Source organism: Vicugna pacos, chromosome 9 (assembly GCF_048564905.1).
Source record: "Vicugna pacos chromosome 9, VicPac4, whole genome shotgun sequence".
Classification (NCBI taxonomy): domain Eukaryota; kingdom Metazoa; phylum Chordata; class Mammalia; order Artiodactyla; family Camelidae; genus Vicugna; species Vicugna pacos.
In genome coordinates, this window is record NC_132995.1 from 30734046 (window position 1) to 30749241 (window position 15196).

General features: G+C 54.2%; 2 protein-coding genes across 6 annotated transcripts; one reads left to right on the plus strand and one right to left on the minus strand.

Moving 5' to 3' along the window:
* Positions 1-1377: 1377 nt before the first annotated feature.
* Positions 1378-4754, minus strand: IRX3 (iroquois homeobox 3). The gene is made up of 4 exons (XM_031680903.2): positions 3747-4754; positions 2468-3578; positions 2220-2286; positions 1378-1787 (listed from the first exon to the last, which is right to left on the minus strand). The coding sequence occupies exons 1-4, from the start codon at positions 4011-4013 to the stop codon at positions 1733-1735; spliced, it is 1500 nt and encodes a 499-aa protein (XP_031536763.2). The 5' UTR covers positions 4014-4754; the 3' UTR covers positions 1378-1732.
* On the plus strand, positions 3200-9926 carry LOC116281900 (uncharacterized). Of its 5 annotated transcripts, none has more exons than XM_072967376.1 (3): positions 4920-7593; positions 8045-8513; positions 8907-9926. In XM_072967376.1, exons 1-3 carry the CDS (start codon positions 7224-7226, stop codon positions 9013-9015), a joined length of 948 nt encoding a protein of 315 aa, XP_072823477.1. In that variant the 5' UTR covers positions 4920-7223; the 3' UTR covers positions 9016-9926. The 5 variants fall into 5 exon arrangements, 3 of the variants coding, with proteins under 3 accessions (XP_072823477.1, XP_072823479.1, XP_072823478.1); XM_072967378.1 differs by having other exon boundaries at positions 8045-8508; XM_072967377.1 differs by having other exon boundaries at positions 8048-8513.
* The last annotated feature ends 5270 nt before the right edge of the window (positions 9927-15196 follow it).

Here is a 15196-nt window from a genome sequence, read left to right on the forward strand (position 1 = left end):
GAGCCCCAAGGGCCACGGACTGACAGGCTGGCTGACAGACCCTCCTTTCCACCTGCCCTGGGTCCCCACCCCACCCAGACAACCCCACCCTCATGGGGGGTCCCTGGGACTCAGCGCTGGCGGCTGTGCCTGAATGAATGGGTCCTTGCCCAACTCCCTCCGCTCCCATTGAACTTCACCTTGAGGGTGTACACTATGACTTGGTGCCTTGTTCCGTGACTTCATTTGTGCAAGCTCTCCCCAAACCTCCCCAGAGACCTGTGAGGTTGTCACAGACCCCACTATGCAGGGCAAATACCTGGAGCCTGGCCGTCCTATAAATTTACTAACTTAACGTGGGGAGGGAGATGCAAAAAATGATAACCTCACTTCGTACCCTAAGGCGTCACTCTTCCAGCATCCTTCCAACTTTAAGTCAAAGTTGGGCAAGACTGGCTGACAGCAAGAGGGAAAAGGAGGGCGCAGAGGGGACGCAAAGCCTGGCCTGGCTGGAGAGGCCGCTGAGGCAGGCGCTGAGCGGCCCTTTTGTCCTGTAGAGGGAGCTCCAGCCCCAAATTTCCCGGCTCCCTCCCCAGGCCCGCCTGCCCCTGGCCTGCCTGGATCCGAAATCCCGGCTGGACCCTGCAGCAACCCTAACACCCTCTACTTGCCTCTTCCCCGCACCAGGACCTCAGAAAGCTGCCCTTCCAAGGGCACTTGGGGAAAATCCACTGGGGTGCCAAGATGCACTGATGCCTTCCGGACCCGGGTCCCCCCGACTCGTAATTCGGGCTGGGCATAGTCACCTAGAGGAAATGATGTGCACCTCTAGGTTCCCTGCTTCTCCATACCCACCTCTACTCACTGCCACCCCACATCCCTACCTCTATAAGGAGGAGTCTGGGGGTGCAAGGTGGTTGGAAGGAGGCCTGAAGCTGAGCTGGCACAACCCCTCATGTAAGAGGGAGAAAGCCTCAATTGTGCCTAAGAACTGGTGGGGGTGGGGGGCGTCCAGATCCTTCTCTGAGTCTTTCTGCTGTGTCATCAGAGGAGGCCGCAAGACACTGTGCTACTCCAGGGGACCGGTGGGTTGGGCCCAGTTTCACAGCTCCTTGTAGGGAATCTTGCCCCATTTTCCACCTGTCTCCTTCGCACTTTCTTTCAGGCACCCCGAATACTTCTCCCACCACCTTTCCTCCAGCAGCAGCCCAAGCCTGGCCACTTTACCTCTGCTCTGCTCTGTGTCTCCTGTACCTGTGCTCTGCTCTGATCACACGGCCCTGACTCGCCTCGCCTTTTTTCCCACCGCTGGTTCGGGGGACTCTTCCAACATGGTGGAGGAAGGCAAAACAAAACAAAAAACACCAAACAGATCCCTCTGGGAGCGGACAGGCGGGGTATAGTCAAAGTGGCAACAGCTCATTTATTTAGCCAAAAATAGATACTTTCTTGTACAATTTGGTTCACACATATATACATTTTCCTTTATATACAAAAAAGTCAGACACACTTATTCTTACTGAAACTCCACCCCCCCAAAATCAACCGAACAAACAAATCTCACACTCAGCTAATGCGGGGTACAGAAGCAACTGGGGGAGGACTGAGGGGGACTTGCTTTATTTCTTTTTCTTTCTTTTTTTGGTTTAGTTTTCTTTTTAGGTATTCGTACACGGACATGCTTACAAGTCATAACTATACAGAGCGATTTTTTTACAATTATTACAATGATTTAAAAAATTTTTAAAAAGGACTAGGATGAGGAGAGAGCCGACAAGACCAGAGCTGCGTCCAGGTGGTTCTGGGGCCTGGAAGAGAGAGGCAGTGGTAGCAAAGGAAGTGAGAGTGAGGGGCACCGAAGCTGCCTAGGACTGGGAGACCCAACCCAGGGCTGAGGCCGGGGGCAGGGAGGCGTCTCAATGTGAAATGAGGTCCAGCTGTAGATGTTGGTCTTCCGGTTTAACTGTAAGATGGGCGGGAGGACCTTGAAGTCCGAGGCTGGAAGAAGGTGGGCTTCACAGAACCGCTGCCCGTTCCAAGGGCCTGGCCTGAGAGTGCCTGGACTGGGGCTGTCGAGCCATCTCTGGGCCCCCGGGGACAACGTTGGAGTGTGTTTCGCCCCCTTTTAAAAGCTCGACCTAGCTGTGTTCCCCCGGGGGCAGAAGCCCGAGTTTCCTCCGCATTCTTTCCTTCCCCCGCCTGCCGTTCCCACCACCCTACCCCAGCTCGGGGTCTCTTACCGCCTGGGCACCGGCTGGAAAGCTGTCTTGAGTAACTTTTTCTCCACTTCCAAGGCACTACAGCGATCTGTGGGAAGCGGGGAAGAAAAAGCAGGGCCTTTAGAGTCTCCATTCCGGGACCCATGGCCGCGGGAGGCAGGCGCCGAGTGGTAAGCACCCTGCGCTCCCAGGGACCTGCCAGTCTCCGCCTGCCCGGGCACGACCCCCAGACTCGCCCCCTCCCTTCGCATCCTGCACTCAGCAGTCACCTGTTCCGCCTTCGGGCTCCGCCGACCGAGAGAAGGCGGCGGCGGCGGCAGGGTGGCCCGCGGCTCCGGGAAGTCCCAGCAGGTGTGGAGGGGCCGAGCCGAGCAGGGAGAGCGGGTGCGGGCGTGGGCCGGCCGGCGGACCTGGGAACGGCCGGTTGGTCCAAGCGGGGAACTTGCCCAGCGGCGCCGAGACGAGTCTGTGAGCCGCGGCGGCGGCCGGAGAGAGCTGCAGAGCTGGGGGCGCGACCGCTGCTCCGGGGGGAGAACCCCCCGCGCCCGGGGGCGAACGGCGCGGGTTGTCCGGGCTTGTGGCCGTCTCGGCCAGGGACCAGATCTTGGGTTTCTGCAGGGCGGAAGCGGGCGCTGGTGCAGGAGCGCAGGGGTCCAGGCCCGCTGGGGGCGAGGGCGGAGATGGCGGAGCCGCGGCCATCGGCGGTGGCGCTGGGGCCAGACTCAGGACGGGCAGTGGACGCTCCTCCAAGCCCTCGGAGCTGTCGTCCGAGTCACTATTCTTGGAGTCTGAAATGGGTCCCAGGCCGAGGTCGTCGTCCCTGTGCGCCGCCCCAGCCAGGGCCAGCTCAGGCCCGGCGGCCGCGCCGTCCAAGTTCTCCAAATCGATCTCCTCATCCTCATCGTCGTCCGCCAGGCATTCGCCCCCGGTGTCCTCCTCCTCCCCCGCGAGCTCCTCCTCCTCCAGGTCCAGTTCGCGTTTGCTGTCTTCTTCATCCTCCTCCTCGTCTTCCTCCTCACGCTCGCTCCCGTAAGCGTTGCCCTCCTCGTCAGTGCGACTGCGGGGCGCCCAAGTCATCTTGTTTTCCTTCTTGAGGCGCCGGCGCGCGTTGGCGAACCAGGTGGACACCTGGGTGAGGGTCATCTTGGTGATAATGGCCAGCATGATCTTCTCGCCCTTGGTGGGGTAGGGGTTCTTGCGGTGCTCGTTGAGCCAGGCCTTGAGCGTGCTAGTGCTCTCTCGGGTGGCGTTCTTGGGACGGGACGGGTCCCCGAACTGGTACTGGCCATACGGGTAGAAGGCGGGGTGCGGGTGTGGAAACGCGGTGGCCGCGGCCGGATGCTGCACCCCCGGGCTGTCCTTCAGCTCATACTGCGTGCCCTGTACGCACATGGGGAAGCAAGAGACACGCGCGGAGGGAGCGAGATTGAGTTCTGGCGGTCGCCGCTTCCACCCTCCCGGCCCGGGCCCTGATAGTCTACTCCCGCGCGCTCACCTCGTCCTGCGCCCCAGCCCCAAACCCCTAGCCCCGGCTCCCGGGGCGCTTACCAGCTGCGGGAAGATGGGCAGCTCCGCGGCGTAGGGCAGGAAGGCGCCGTAGCCTTGGGCGGCGGCGGCCGCCGCTGCCGCCGCAGCGTAGGGCGCCCCGTACACGGACGAGAGCACGTTGGAGAGAGACCCCGAGGCGGCCAGCTCCGAGGCTCCGGCTCCCGGGCCGCCCCGGGCCCCAGCGCTGCCACTGCCGGCGGCGGCCCCCGGGCGCTCGGGTGGGTAGAGCGGGCGGATGTACTGGTATCCGAGCTGGGGGAAGGACATGGTGGCCCGCGGGGCACGGACAGAGAGGGGGCCCGGCCCCCGGGGCCGCCCAGCTCAGCGCCGCCCGCGGGCTCCGGCGCGCATCGGGGGCTGGGCCGGGCTGGGGCCGCGCTGCCTCCCGCGCTGCGCTGCGCTCCGCGTTCGCCTATTGATCTGCTCCGCGGCGGCGGCGGCGGCGGCGGCGGCGGCGAGGAGCCAGGTCAGGTCCGAACAGATTGGCGGAGATTCCCGGGGCTCCGGGCTCTGATTGACATTTCTACGGGCCCGCAAGCCCCTCCTCTCTGCGCCGCACTCCCTCCTCTCGGCAGCGGAGGTGCCTCTGCCCGCGCCTCGCTCCTCACTGCCCTCCTCTCCCCGAGCAGTGTCGCGCTTCGCTTCCTTCGCTCTCCTCTAGTTTTCACTACTCCTCCTCGCCCTTCCTCTCCCCTCCCCTCTCTGCGCTCCTCTTCCCCCCAGGATCGCTTCCGCTCCTTCGGGCTCTTTCACTCTCTTGGACGCTAGGAAACTCTTTTCTTTCTCCTTCTTTCCCTTTCTCACTATTCCCTTTTCTCCCCCTTCTGTTCCCTTCACTCTTCCTTCTTTTTAAAATCTATTTCTCTCTACTCACATTACACTCCCACCCCTGGCCTCTGCGCCCTGGGCGAAGGCGGCCAAAAGTTGTGGACACTTGGGGTGCTGTGCGGGGGGTGTGTGTCCGTATCTGCGTCTGTCTGTGTGTCCGTCCCCGCCCTCACCCCCTCCCTCGCCCTTCCCCAAATCTCGGGTCTGACGTCGCGCCCTCTTATTCGACTTTTCCTTGCGTCTCCTTCTCGAGTCGCCAATCGCCGGGCGCCCTGCAGGCGAGGCCGCCCACCCCCGCGGATACTGCGCGCGGGGCGGGGCGGGCGGGGGCGGGAGCCGCGGCGCTCTGAGTCCCTTCCCGCCCCCTCTGGCCCGGGGCGGGAGGGGGAGCGAGAAGCGCGGGGACCGGGGTTAGTGCGGGGTCAGCTCGCCCCTCCCGCTTCCCGCCTCTAGGTACCTCTGCCCCTGCCCCAGCACGCGGGCCTGGGTCGGGACCAGACCTTGGTCCAGGGGCAGCCGCTGGGGCTTTGCTCTGTCGTGGCCCTCTTTCCAGCTCACACCTCTTGATTCCTGGCCACTCTCAGCAGCATAGGGAGGGAGTTTGAAGAGTGCTAGAGGGGTGATGGGGATGCGTTCTAGTCGAGTCTTCAAGGACCATCTCACTGCCCTGAGAAGCGAATCAGCCCCCCTACTCTAGAGGACCAAACCCTGAAGTGAACCACATTAATGCTGGTGTCAGGGTGCGAAACCCTTATTAGAAATGGCGGGTTCGGCCGGTGGGGGTGCTGAAGGGCAGACGCCCCAGGGATCTTGGGGAACGACGGTAGGAAAGAGGAGCCTGCCGGCGCCCTAAGCCGGCCTGGGATGGGGGAGGAGCAGGGAGCCGGGTGGCGGAGGCTCCGGGAACTTTCGGGGAGCTCTTGGAGAAGTTTGTATATTGGAATTTTCGGTCCGTAGAGATTCTTCGTTTCACTACCTCTTCTGCTTCCCGGTCTCCGCGCCAACCTGTTTTCTTTCTGCAGGGATCCTCCCACCCGCTCGCGTATGGAAGGGAGGCAAGACTTAGTTTTATAGTGGGATGTTTCCTAAGTCAAACCCCAAATCCCAGTGCCCGGGCGCCCACTTTAGCAGATTAAGGCGTGTAGCCGACAGCAGAATGGAAATTCCCGGGATTGCGGCGGCTTCGGGCTAAACGCTTTAGGCCGCTGCGGCAACCTACGCACAGGCCAGGCCTGCAGCAGGAGCGCCCCGGGGACAACACCGGGACGACGACTGTCTTGGAGTTCCCAGTCTCGGCTCGGAGGCGAAAACTGGCCGCCGAGTGCTGATTGATAGAGGAATCGAATCCGAATTCCACCAGAATGGAGGGATCGGGGAGTCTTGGCCCCGGCTGTCTCTGGTCTCAGCAGCTCCGGGGAACCTCATTCGGGAATGAACTCCCGCGAGCACCCGGTTTTGACCCCACCCCCACTCCCTGCCTCTTTCCACCAGTTTTCACGCAGGTGGGCGGCTCCAGTAGGTGTGAAGGCCAAGAAAATTGGGGGGAACAAAGTTTGGGGGCAGCTAGGTTTGGGGTTCGATTGGGGAAACTAACGTGGGACAGTCTCATATTGGGTCACAGTACTTCCCTTAGCCCCTCCCCACCTACTTTTGCCTGGTGCCAGGCATTGGCTTTAGCTGGAGTCTTCCCAGAAAAGGAGGTATCAGTGGAAGCTCTGGCTTTGAAATGTTTCCCTGGCGCCTGATTTCGTTTTCAGTTAAATCTCAGCGAAGTGGCATAGGGAATCATGGGCTCATCTCGTGAAAAATGTCAGGGTTACAAAACTGAGGGTAGCATTATTTCTCGGAGTATTTCCTAGGTGTCAGACCCAGAGCCTCGGCGGCCCTGAAATCCTAGAGTTTGTACAAAGTGGTGGCACCAGACCAGGGAGGAGCCAAGAGCGAGATTTTGAGGTGGGGAAACTGGGAGTGCGCTGGGCCGCTATTTAACTCACCTCTTCCAGAAGGAAAAGAGAGAACAAGGAACCCCAGAGATGCTTCTTCCGTCCTCATTAACCAGCTATCGACCTGGCTGCGTCGGACTGCGGGAGGCGGGAAAGAGGCTACGGAAGGGGCGAGGCTGTTCTCAGTGAACTAGCCACGCCGGGTCGGGGGCGCTCGTGGCCCAGAAGGTGAACCGCTAATCCAGATGCGGACCCAACAGCCTCGGTTAGATACCTCCAGGCGCCCCAGGTCCCAAGCAGAAGCAGCCTCTCCGCTAATCTAGTCTCCAGCTGAGATCATCCCTGCCCTGGCCCGGGCAATCTACGCCCCACGTCTGGACTCAGCCCTAGTCAGCCGAGCCCCGACGTGGCACTGGCTCCCCAGTTCCACCGTGTCAGTGGATCCCGGCACTGTACTGAGCTCGCGGGTCCGAGGACAGCCAAGCCTTTCCCAGGGATTTTTAATCCACGAGATAGGGTCAAGTGACACTTGCACAGGGAGGAAAAGCAGGTGCAGGGGAAGCTGATTTGGGAAAGGCATGCGCGCAAAAAAGCGCAGCACGCGAACTCTTCTCCATCATCTCGCTTTCTTCCAACATTCCCAGAGCACAAAGCCCTGCGGAAGCTTGCCCTAGACTCTCTCCTAACTCTACCCAGGGTGTGAGAAATGCACGGGGGGTGTCCAGAGCACTCGCTTAGGGCGCACAGCAGCGATCTCTGGTCTCGCACCTGGGGCCGCGCGGCTCGACGTGTGCCCCGCCAGACTCAAGGGCTGCACCGCTCGCTGTACACAAGCCAGGAGCCACCAGGCCCTCTTCCTGCCCCTGACCCTGCCCCCTCCTCGTCCAGCCCCATGGTACCCACGCGTCCCCTCGGGGGCGCCGCTGTAGCCCTAAGCCTCCCCAAGGCCCATCTCCTGTCCTTCCCTGCCAGGCCCGAAGTCCTCGGACTACAGTGCGGGCTGGCGATCCCTCCGCTTCCTGCAGACGCAGCGGCGCACGCTCCCACTGCTCCCTCCCCCCGCGCTCGGGTTACAGGTTAATGAAATGCTCGTTTTCCTCAGTCATTTGTTTTGTTTTCCTGCAAAGTTCTGATAAGTAGCTAACCAACGAAGCTTGTAATTACAATCTTACAGAAACCGGGCCGATCTGTATATAAATCTCACCATCCAATTACAAGATGTAATAATTTTGCACTCAAGCTGGTAATGAGGTCTAATACTCGTGCATGCGATAATCCCCTCTGGATGCTGGCTTGATCAGATGTTGGCTTTGTAATTAGACGGGCAGAAAATCATTATTTCATGTTCAAATAGAAAATGAGGTTGGTGGGAAGTTAATTTCTCTCCGCTCTGTGAAGCGTAGACAAGAATTTAATGATTTAATTACAGTTGTAAGCCCTTTCCATGAGACTTAAATTGAGCTGAGAATATTTTTTTCTTTCTCTCTCTCCCTCTCTCTCTCCTGCGTTCTCTCTCTCCGCTATTAGCAGCCGCGTGGACGCTCGAGTCGTGGCCTGGTGTCCGCACTGGAAGGGATTTGTATCTGGCCAGGAATCCGGACCCCGAGTATCCCAGGAAGCGCGGGCCCGTGGCCTCCAGAGCCGCCCTGGAACGGGCTGCCGCTCCCTACCAGCCGCCAGGGCCTCGGAGCCCCTCCCTGGGTCCCGAGAAGCGACGGCGAAACTTTGGGAGAAACTTTGCCAACTTTGCTTTCGGCGAGGGAGAGGCTGCCCGAATGGCCCGGCCAGCGGCTGGCCAAGAAGCGCGGGGTGGGCGCCCAGCCAGGCCTGGGCACCCGGTGCGGCCCGGGCAGAGCTGCCCGGCGGGCCCCTGGCTCCCCGACTCCGTCCCTGCATCGTCCCCATCTGGCCCGAGCCCCTGGGTCTCCAAGCAGCCCGCGTTGCGCAGCGCCCAGAACGGCCTGGATTGGGAAACCTGGCGCTCAGCGCAAGTGAGGTTATTTTTCTTCACCTCTCCAGGATCATCCTTTTCCACCTGACTCGAGCAGTTTCACCCCTCCCCTTCCTTTGTTTTTCCTCTATCCTTCTGTCTTTCCCACTTTCTATATATTAGATTTCTAGGTCATCGATTTTTATTCTCTTTCCTCCATTCCCTCATTGGCTGTTTTCTTTGTTTCCCTCTGGACCACTCTTAAGTTCACTTTTCTCAATTTTGCTCCCTCCCTCTTCCATTATTTTATGTCTCTTTTTTCCTCTTCCTGACCCTGACTATGTCCCTCTCCCTCGCTCTCGTTCTTTCTTTCTTTCCTCCCTCTCTTTCATCCTTATGTATTTCTTTCGTCGATTTCTTGGTCTGTCTCTCAGGTTCTCCTCTGCTCTTCCTCTCCAGGATCTGTCCCCTCCCCCCGTGGATCTGCCTTCCCGGCGGCGCCCCCTCCTCATCCATCTTGGGAGATGAAAATGTCGTTTTATTGGATGCCGAGGCCAGATCTGGGTGATGGGGCTCGGCCAGTCTAGCGCATTTTCTTCATGCATATTGACGAGATGGTAATGAGCGCGTTTGCATTGTTGCGTGGAGATGCTGCGTTTCCCGCCGCAGTTCCCAGAGGGCGAGGGTGGCGGGGGCCACGAGTGCCCACAGTGGGCACTCGGTCTAGTGGCTGCAGCTGGCCCTCAGCGGGTTCACGGTGCTTGGGGCCCGGGGAAGGAAGTGATCTCGCAGAGCTCGCGGTCGGGCCGCCACCTCCTGGGCTTCCCCACAAAGGCCGGCCGCCCTCCCCTCATTAAAGCCTCGTTACTGGAACCCCCGCCTGGCTCGTGACGGTTCCTTTACGCCTTCAGCCCAGGGGCCTCAGAGCCCCCCTCCCCTGATGTTTCGAGGCCTCTGACGGAGCACCACCAGGAAATTGATGCTTGACAACGTCGTCTAATGGCAATAAATTGCGATTCCGAGTGACACGTCGCAGGATCAAATACGGCCGCATTGTGTACGGTGCCCTGCTCACTCTGCCTTAATCTTGGAGCGCGCAGTGACCGCGCTTGGTCAGGGAAGGTTGCGCCCAGGCCCCCGGGCGTTGGGAGCCTGCTTGCGCCTGGGCTCAGCCCACATGGAGGACCCAGTCGTTCTAGAGGGACGTGTCCTTCCTAGAGAAGATCTGCAAAGCTCAGGACCCCGGACGCAGACACACCTCTCCAAGAGGTTATGAAAATCCGGAGCTCTGCGGGAGTGAACTGAATTGAGCTCTGAGGGAACCTACACTGGAAAATCAGAAGGGCATAGAGCCCAGTTCTAGACGCAGTCCAGAGGGGAACCTCTGGCCATCAGACACTTGCACTGATCACCCCATTCTCTTCCAACTTCATGCTATGAAAGTTGACAGCTTTTGGTTTAAAAGCAGAGGCGTTAAGATCTGGCCTTGTCTGGAATTGTGTAGGGTCGAGTTCCGCAAACCCCAAGCCTTCCACTACCACCTCTACTATTTAATATTTTTCGTTACATTGACTCACTTTAAATACTTAAATACATGTTTTTGGAAAGAAAACTTGATACTATTACTATCCATTGAAAAGCGGCTATTACTTACCCTAGAAAGAAATTGTAAAAGATAAACACAACTAAAACTGAGCAACCTTAATACAATTTAGTCATGTTGCTTGCTTGGGAATGACTTCTGGAGGTCCCTGTGTGTGTGTATGTGTGTGTGTGTGTGTGTGTGTGTGTGTGTGTGTGTGTGTGTGTGTGGAGATAGCAAGTGTTGAGTGTAAAATACTGAATCTTTATAGAAGTGAAGCAATTGAAAAGGGAATATTTCTCACCATTCAGTAATGTTAATTAATTCTCTGTATCCACATTATCTAAAATCATGCTGAGGACCCTAAAAGCTGCACTGGTTTAGGGTACCAGTGTCATTCTCTATTATTTGTAAAAAAATTCAAGATAAAAATAACATATTGAGTTATTGTTATTATTATTATTATTATTATTATTATTAGCCAAATAATTGTGTTAAGCATATTCACACAGTATCACATTTAATTCTTACAACAGACCTATAAGGGAGAGACTAGCCTAGGGTGTCCACATATGGTTGTACAGGATGCTCACTGAACAAGGGCACCCAGCTGAGGAACTAAGAGAGTCTGAAGTCCCGTCCTGTGCTCATCAAGTTGTGTACCTGGGCTCAGGGCTGCACTGGAGGAAAAGCATTTTTCTCTAATTTGCACCAAGTTGGCGTATAACCTAGTCTTTATCTTAGAGAAGGGGAAAATGCAGCTTTGATTGCTTGGCAAAACCCACACTGTACCATTATCTGATATTGTTAACCATGATTCCTCTAGGAGGGAGATCAGGGTCTTTTGGGGACTTGGGGAGGTCGTGCTGGGAGTTTGGGAGGGGGATACTGGAAGGCTAGTCCCTGGTTTGACTGAAGGAAAGGGGCAGCCAGGCTGCTGGGCTTTCCCTTCCCCTTAATCCTCACACTTCATGCAAATATTTGGAGAGGATTTGGGTTAAAATATAGCCAGTCAAGGACCCATTATCCCTTCTAGTGGCCAGGTTGGGGCAGGGGGTGGTGTTCTGCTTTGCTTGTCTTAACTATGAATGTTTGGACCTGTCCCTTGCCTTTTTTGGGGGGTGGGGTTCAGTTTACCTGCATGAGTTTATAGACCAGAGTTTTGCTTTGTTACCATCCACATTGTTTGGAAATTTCAGATTCTTAATGGCAAACAGGAATTGTGTTGCACCAGAGGTTGCAAATCAAGAGTCACCTCAGATCATAGGCATTTGGAGTGGTGGGCAGTTTGGTCTCCATAGCTTTTTTAAAAAAAAAAAAAACTGATTTGCTTGCCAACATTTGCTAATTAGGTGATTTTATTTAAAAATCTGGACCTCAGAGTTGGTTTGAAAAACTGGAAGGTGAAGACATACAAAACCCTTCTTTAGGAGCACAATCACCTAGAGATCATGGCACGTACCCATTTACCTGGACACACCCCAGTTTACTCCTGTCCCCACAGGGCCCACTCCTCTCAGTTACCTGCAGGCAGCTGAGTGGCAGAGTGGCTTTGCATCCTCCGTTGTGAGAAAGGGGCGCCCTTGCAGTGGACACCGCTCCTCCAATGTGAAGAAAATGCCACAGAGAGTGACCTGGACAGGTATGGTGAGTGCCTCTTCTTTCCTTATCTCTCTGCCACTCTCCTGGTTAGCTGGGTAGCTGCTGTTCTAGCTAACCAGGTTGAGGGCAGGTTTCCAGGAGTCAAAGGAATGAAGAGGTCTGAGAGGTTGTCGAGGAGCCCCAGCTGGCCAATTCTGAAGCTTCTGGGAAGAAAATAAAAAGGTTGGTCCCTAAACAGCCATTAGTAGGAAGCCCCTGCTTTCTTGATTTCCCCTCCTTAGCATCACCATTCTTGATTTCCATGTACTATCTTTAAAATGTCAAAGCAGAAAGTGCTTCTTCATTTCTTTCCTTCCTTTCTCCCTTTCTCTTTGCAACAGATATTTATTCAGTGCCTTGCATGTGCTAGGAACTGTGATAAGTTCTGGAAAGGATAAGCTGGAGGGACGAGGGCCCTATTCTCATGGAGTTTACATTTTAGTGGGGCAATCAGATCCTAAAAAGGAAAATAAACAGGACAAATTAAGATGTGTTAAGTTCTACAAAACAACACAGACAAAAATACAGGGTGTGTCCAGTTAGATAATCTCTTCCTCAGATTCATGTCTCTGCCCGAACCTCAGAATATGACCTTATTTGGAACTAGGGCCATCGCAGATGTAATTAATTAAGACGAAACTGATATTGGAGCTTCACCTCCTACTGGAGTAGGGTGGGCTCTTAATCCAGTCAGACAAGTGTCCATAAAAGAAGAGGAGAAAAAAGACACAGAGGGGAAGAAGGGGAAATGAAGATGGAGGCAGAGATTGGAGTGATTCATGTGTAAGCCAAGGAATGCCGAAGATTGCTGACAATCACCAGAAACTAGAAAGAGGCAGGAAAGAATTCTCCCCTAGGGGCTTTGGTGAGAGCATAGCCCTGTCAACACCTTAATTTCAGACATCTAGTCTTCAGAACCATGGGAGAATAAATTTCTGGTGTTTTAAGCCATCTCATTTGTGGTAATTTGTTACGGCAGTCCTAGGAAACCAATACATAGCGGGATGTGATGGGGGTAAGAGAGCTGTTACTTTAGATAGCACAATCGCACATTTGTGAGGAGGTGATGTGTTAGCTGAGATGGAGCTCGTTATGAAAAGTCTGGGGGAAGTGTATTTTAAAGCTGTTCTGTCCAGTACAGTAGCCACTAGCCACATGTGGCTATAGACCACTTGAAATGCAGCTGGTCCAAACTGAGATAAGCGGAAAGTGTAAAATACCCACCAGATTTCAAAGACTTAGTATAAAAAGAAAAGAATGTAAAATAGCTCATTCTTTTTTAAAAATATCAATTGCACATTGAAATGGTAATATTTTGGGTATATCGTGTTAAAGAAAGAATAATATTAAAATTAATTTCACCTGCTTCTTTTTTACCTTTCCAAGTGGGCACTAGAAAGTGTAAAATTATATTTGTGGCGCATATGATATTTCTATTGCATGGTGTTGCTCTAAACAGAAGGAACAGCATGTGCAAAGGGCCTGTGACAGGGAAAGAGCTTCATGTGTTCAATAATTCTGTACTCAGCCTGTATATTGATATTTATCTGGGGATGTTGCTAAACCTGATCTGAGAAGTCCTGATGAACTTACAAAAAGTAAATATATGAGTCTTTGTCCCTTCTTGTCAGTGAAAAGAGACATCATACAATTCAGCCCTTTAGCCTGATGCCTCCTTTTTCTCTTTGCAACCCGCTTACCCCCCAAATCTGCCCATCCTTTCTGCTTGATACATCCATCTCACTCTCTCCCTATGCTTATTAGCCTGAAGGACCTGGAAGGAGGCCTAGTTCCTTAAGCCTTGTCTGCTCATGGCTGGCACCAAGGCCATGGTATGATGGTACAGAGCAGAGACCACCCTCCCCAACCCACAGCTTGCAAAATGAGCTTCAAAGATCATGTTAATACATTTATTAAGCTAGAATTTTGTTTTTCTGAGATAGAGACCTCCAAATGGTATCCTAAGACTAATGCCTGCTTGTTTTAGTCATCTTGCAGAGTTTTGAAATTCTTTTTGGGTTTGATTGTTTCATCAGTCAGGTTAGGCTGGGCTTTGCTGCAGTGAAAAATAAGCCTCAAAACTTAACAGCTGATGGTCATGTGCTCTACCTGCTATTGGCTATGGCTCTAATCTATGTCATCTTCACTCCAGGACCCAGTGTGACAGAGCAACTTCCATCTGGAGTGTTGTTGCTTGTCATGACAGAGGTCAGGAGAGCACAGTGAATTGCATACTTGTTCTTGAAGCTCCTGCTTGGCAGTGACACATGTTACTTCTGCTCATATTAATTGGCCAGAGCCATCATGTGGCCAAGCTTGCATTCAGCAGGACAAGGATGCGTATGCCCCTTGTGGGGAGCACCACGCCGAGGGATCCCTCTTGGGTAGTGCTTAAAATCCTTTCAGCCTTATCCTATTCCAGGCTCTGCTTTGACAATCTTGAGCAGGTCCAGCCTGACAGCCCCCACTAAGGACCTCTTGCTTCTCTGATGGCCCTGGGATGCCAGCAGGAACCCATCAGCACCCACATTCATGCCACCTGAAAGTGCAGGGGAATTAACACCTTTGGGGTTAAAGGGGAGGGAGTGGATGGATAAATGGTTCCCCTTTCATTCCCAGAGCAGGTAGTTCTGAGCTGCATGCCATCAGTGCCCCGGAAGGTCCTCGCAGCATCCAGCCCCTGTAGCAGTGGTCAGCCCAAGAGCACAACTTTGTGTGGTTTTCTTCCTTCTCTCTCTCACTTCTGGGATCACTTCTCGTATAAATCACCTGCAGGTAAGCCTTTTCACAGGACCTGAGGTTGGGGAAAACTAAGCTGAGACAGACAGGGAATAGATGAACAGAAACACCATCTCACCATTGCCCATCTTTAAAGGTTAGGAGATTTAATATAAAATCCTAATTTTGAGCTTTTCTTGAAAAGTCAGTTCTGGCAGCACTGTCCCAAATTCTGGCGGGTCCACAATAGGACCTTGAATGGGGTGACAGTTCCCTTGAGATGGGAGGCAGTTCTTTGTTGCGCAGAACTGCTCACTTTTTCATGCTGCCTGGCTGGCTCCCGTAGGCATTTGGGTTTTTAATCTCTATTATAGGGATGGTTGGTTGAGCTAGGTAGACATCTATGAGTTCTTAGAAATCTTTTTTTATCAAATGGGGATCTTTCTCAATTTTTTTTCTTATTTTGTTTCTCTTTCTCTCTTTTATTATCGAATAAAAAGAGTTTTAGGAAAAATTTATATTGGCAGTACCAGGAAGCCAGGGATGGTGTGTGTCTTGTCTCACTGTATTCCCAGTACTTGGCTCCAGGTGTTGTGTGGTAGGTTTGTTGAATGAATGGCAAGGTGACAGCCAGCCTCCAAGATGGCCCCCGGTGATCCTCAGCTCCCGGTGTGCTTGTCCAGGTGGAGTCCTCCCTTTGAGTATGAACTGGACTTACTGACTTGCTTCTATTGAAGAAAATACTATAGAAGCAATGGGATGTGGCTTCTGAGATGAGGTTATAAAAAGACTGTGGCTTCTATCTTAA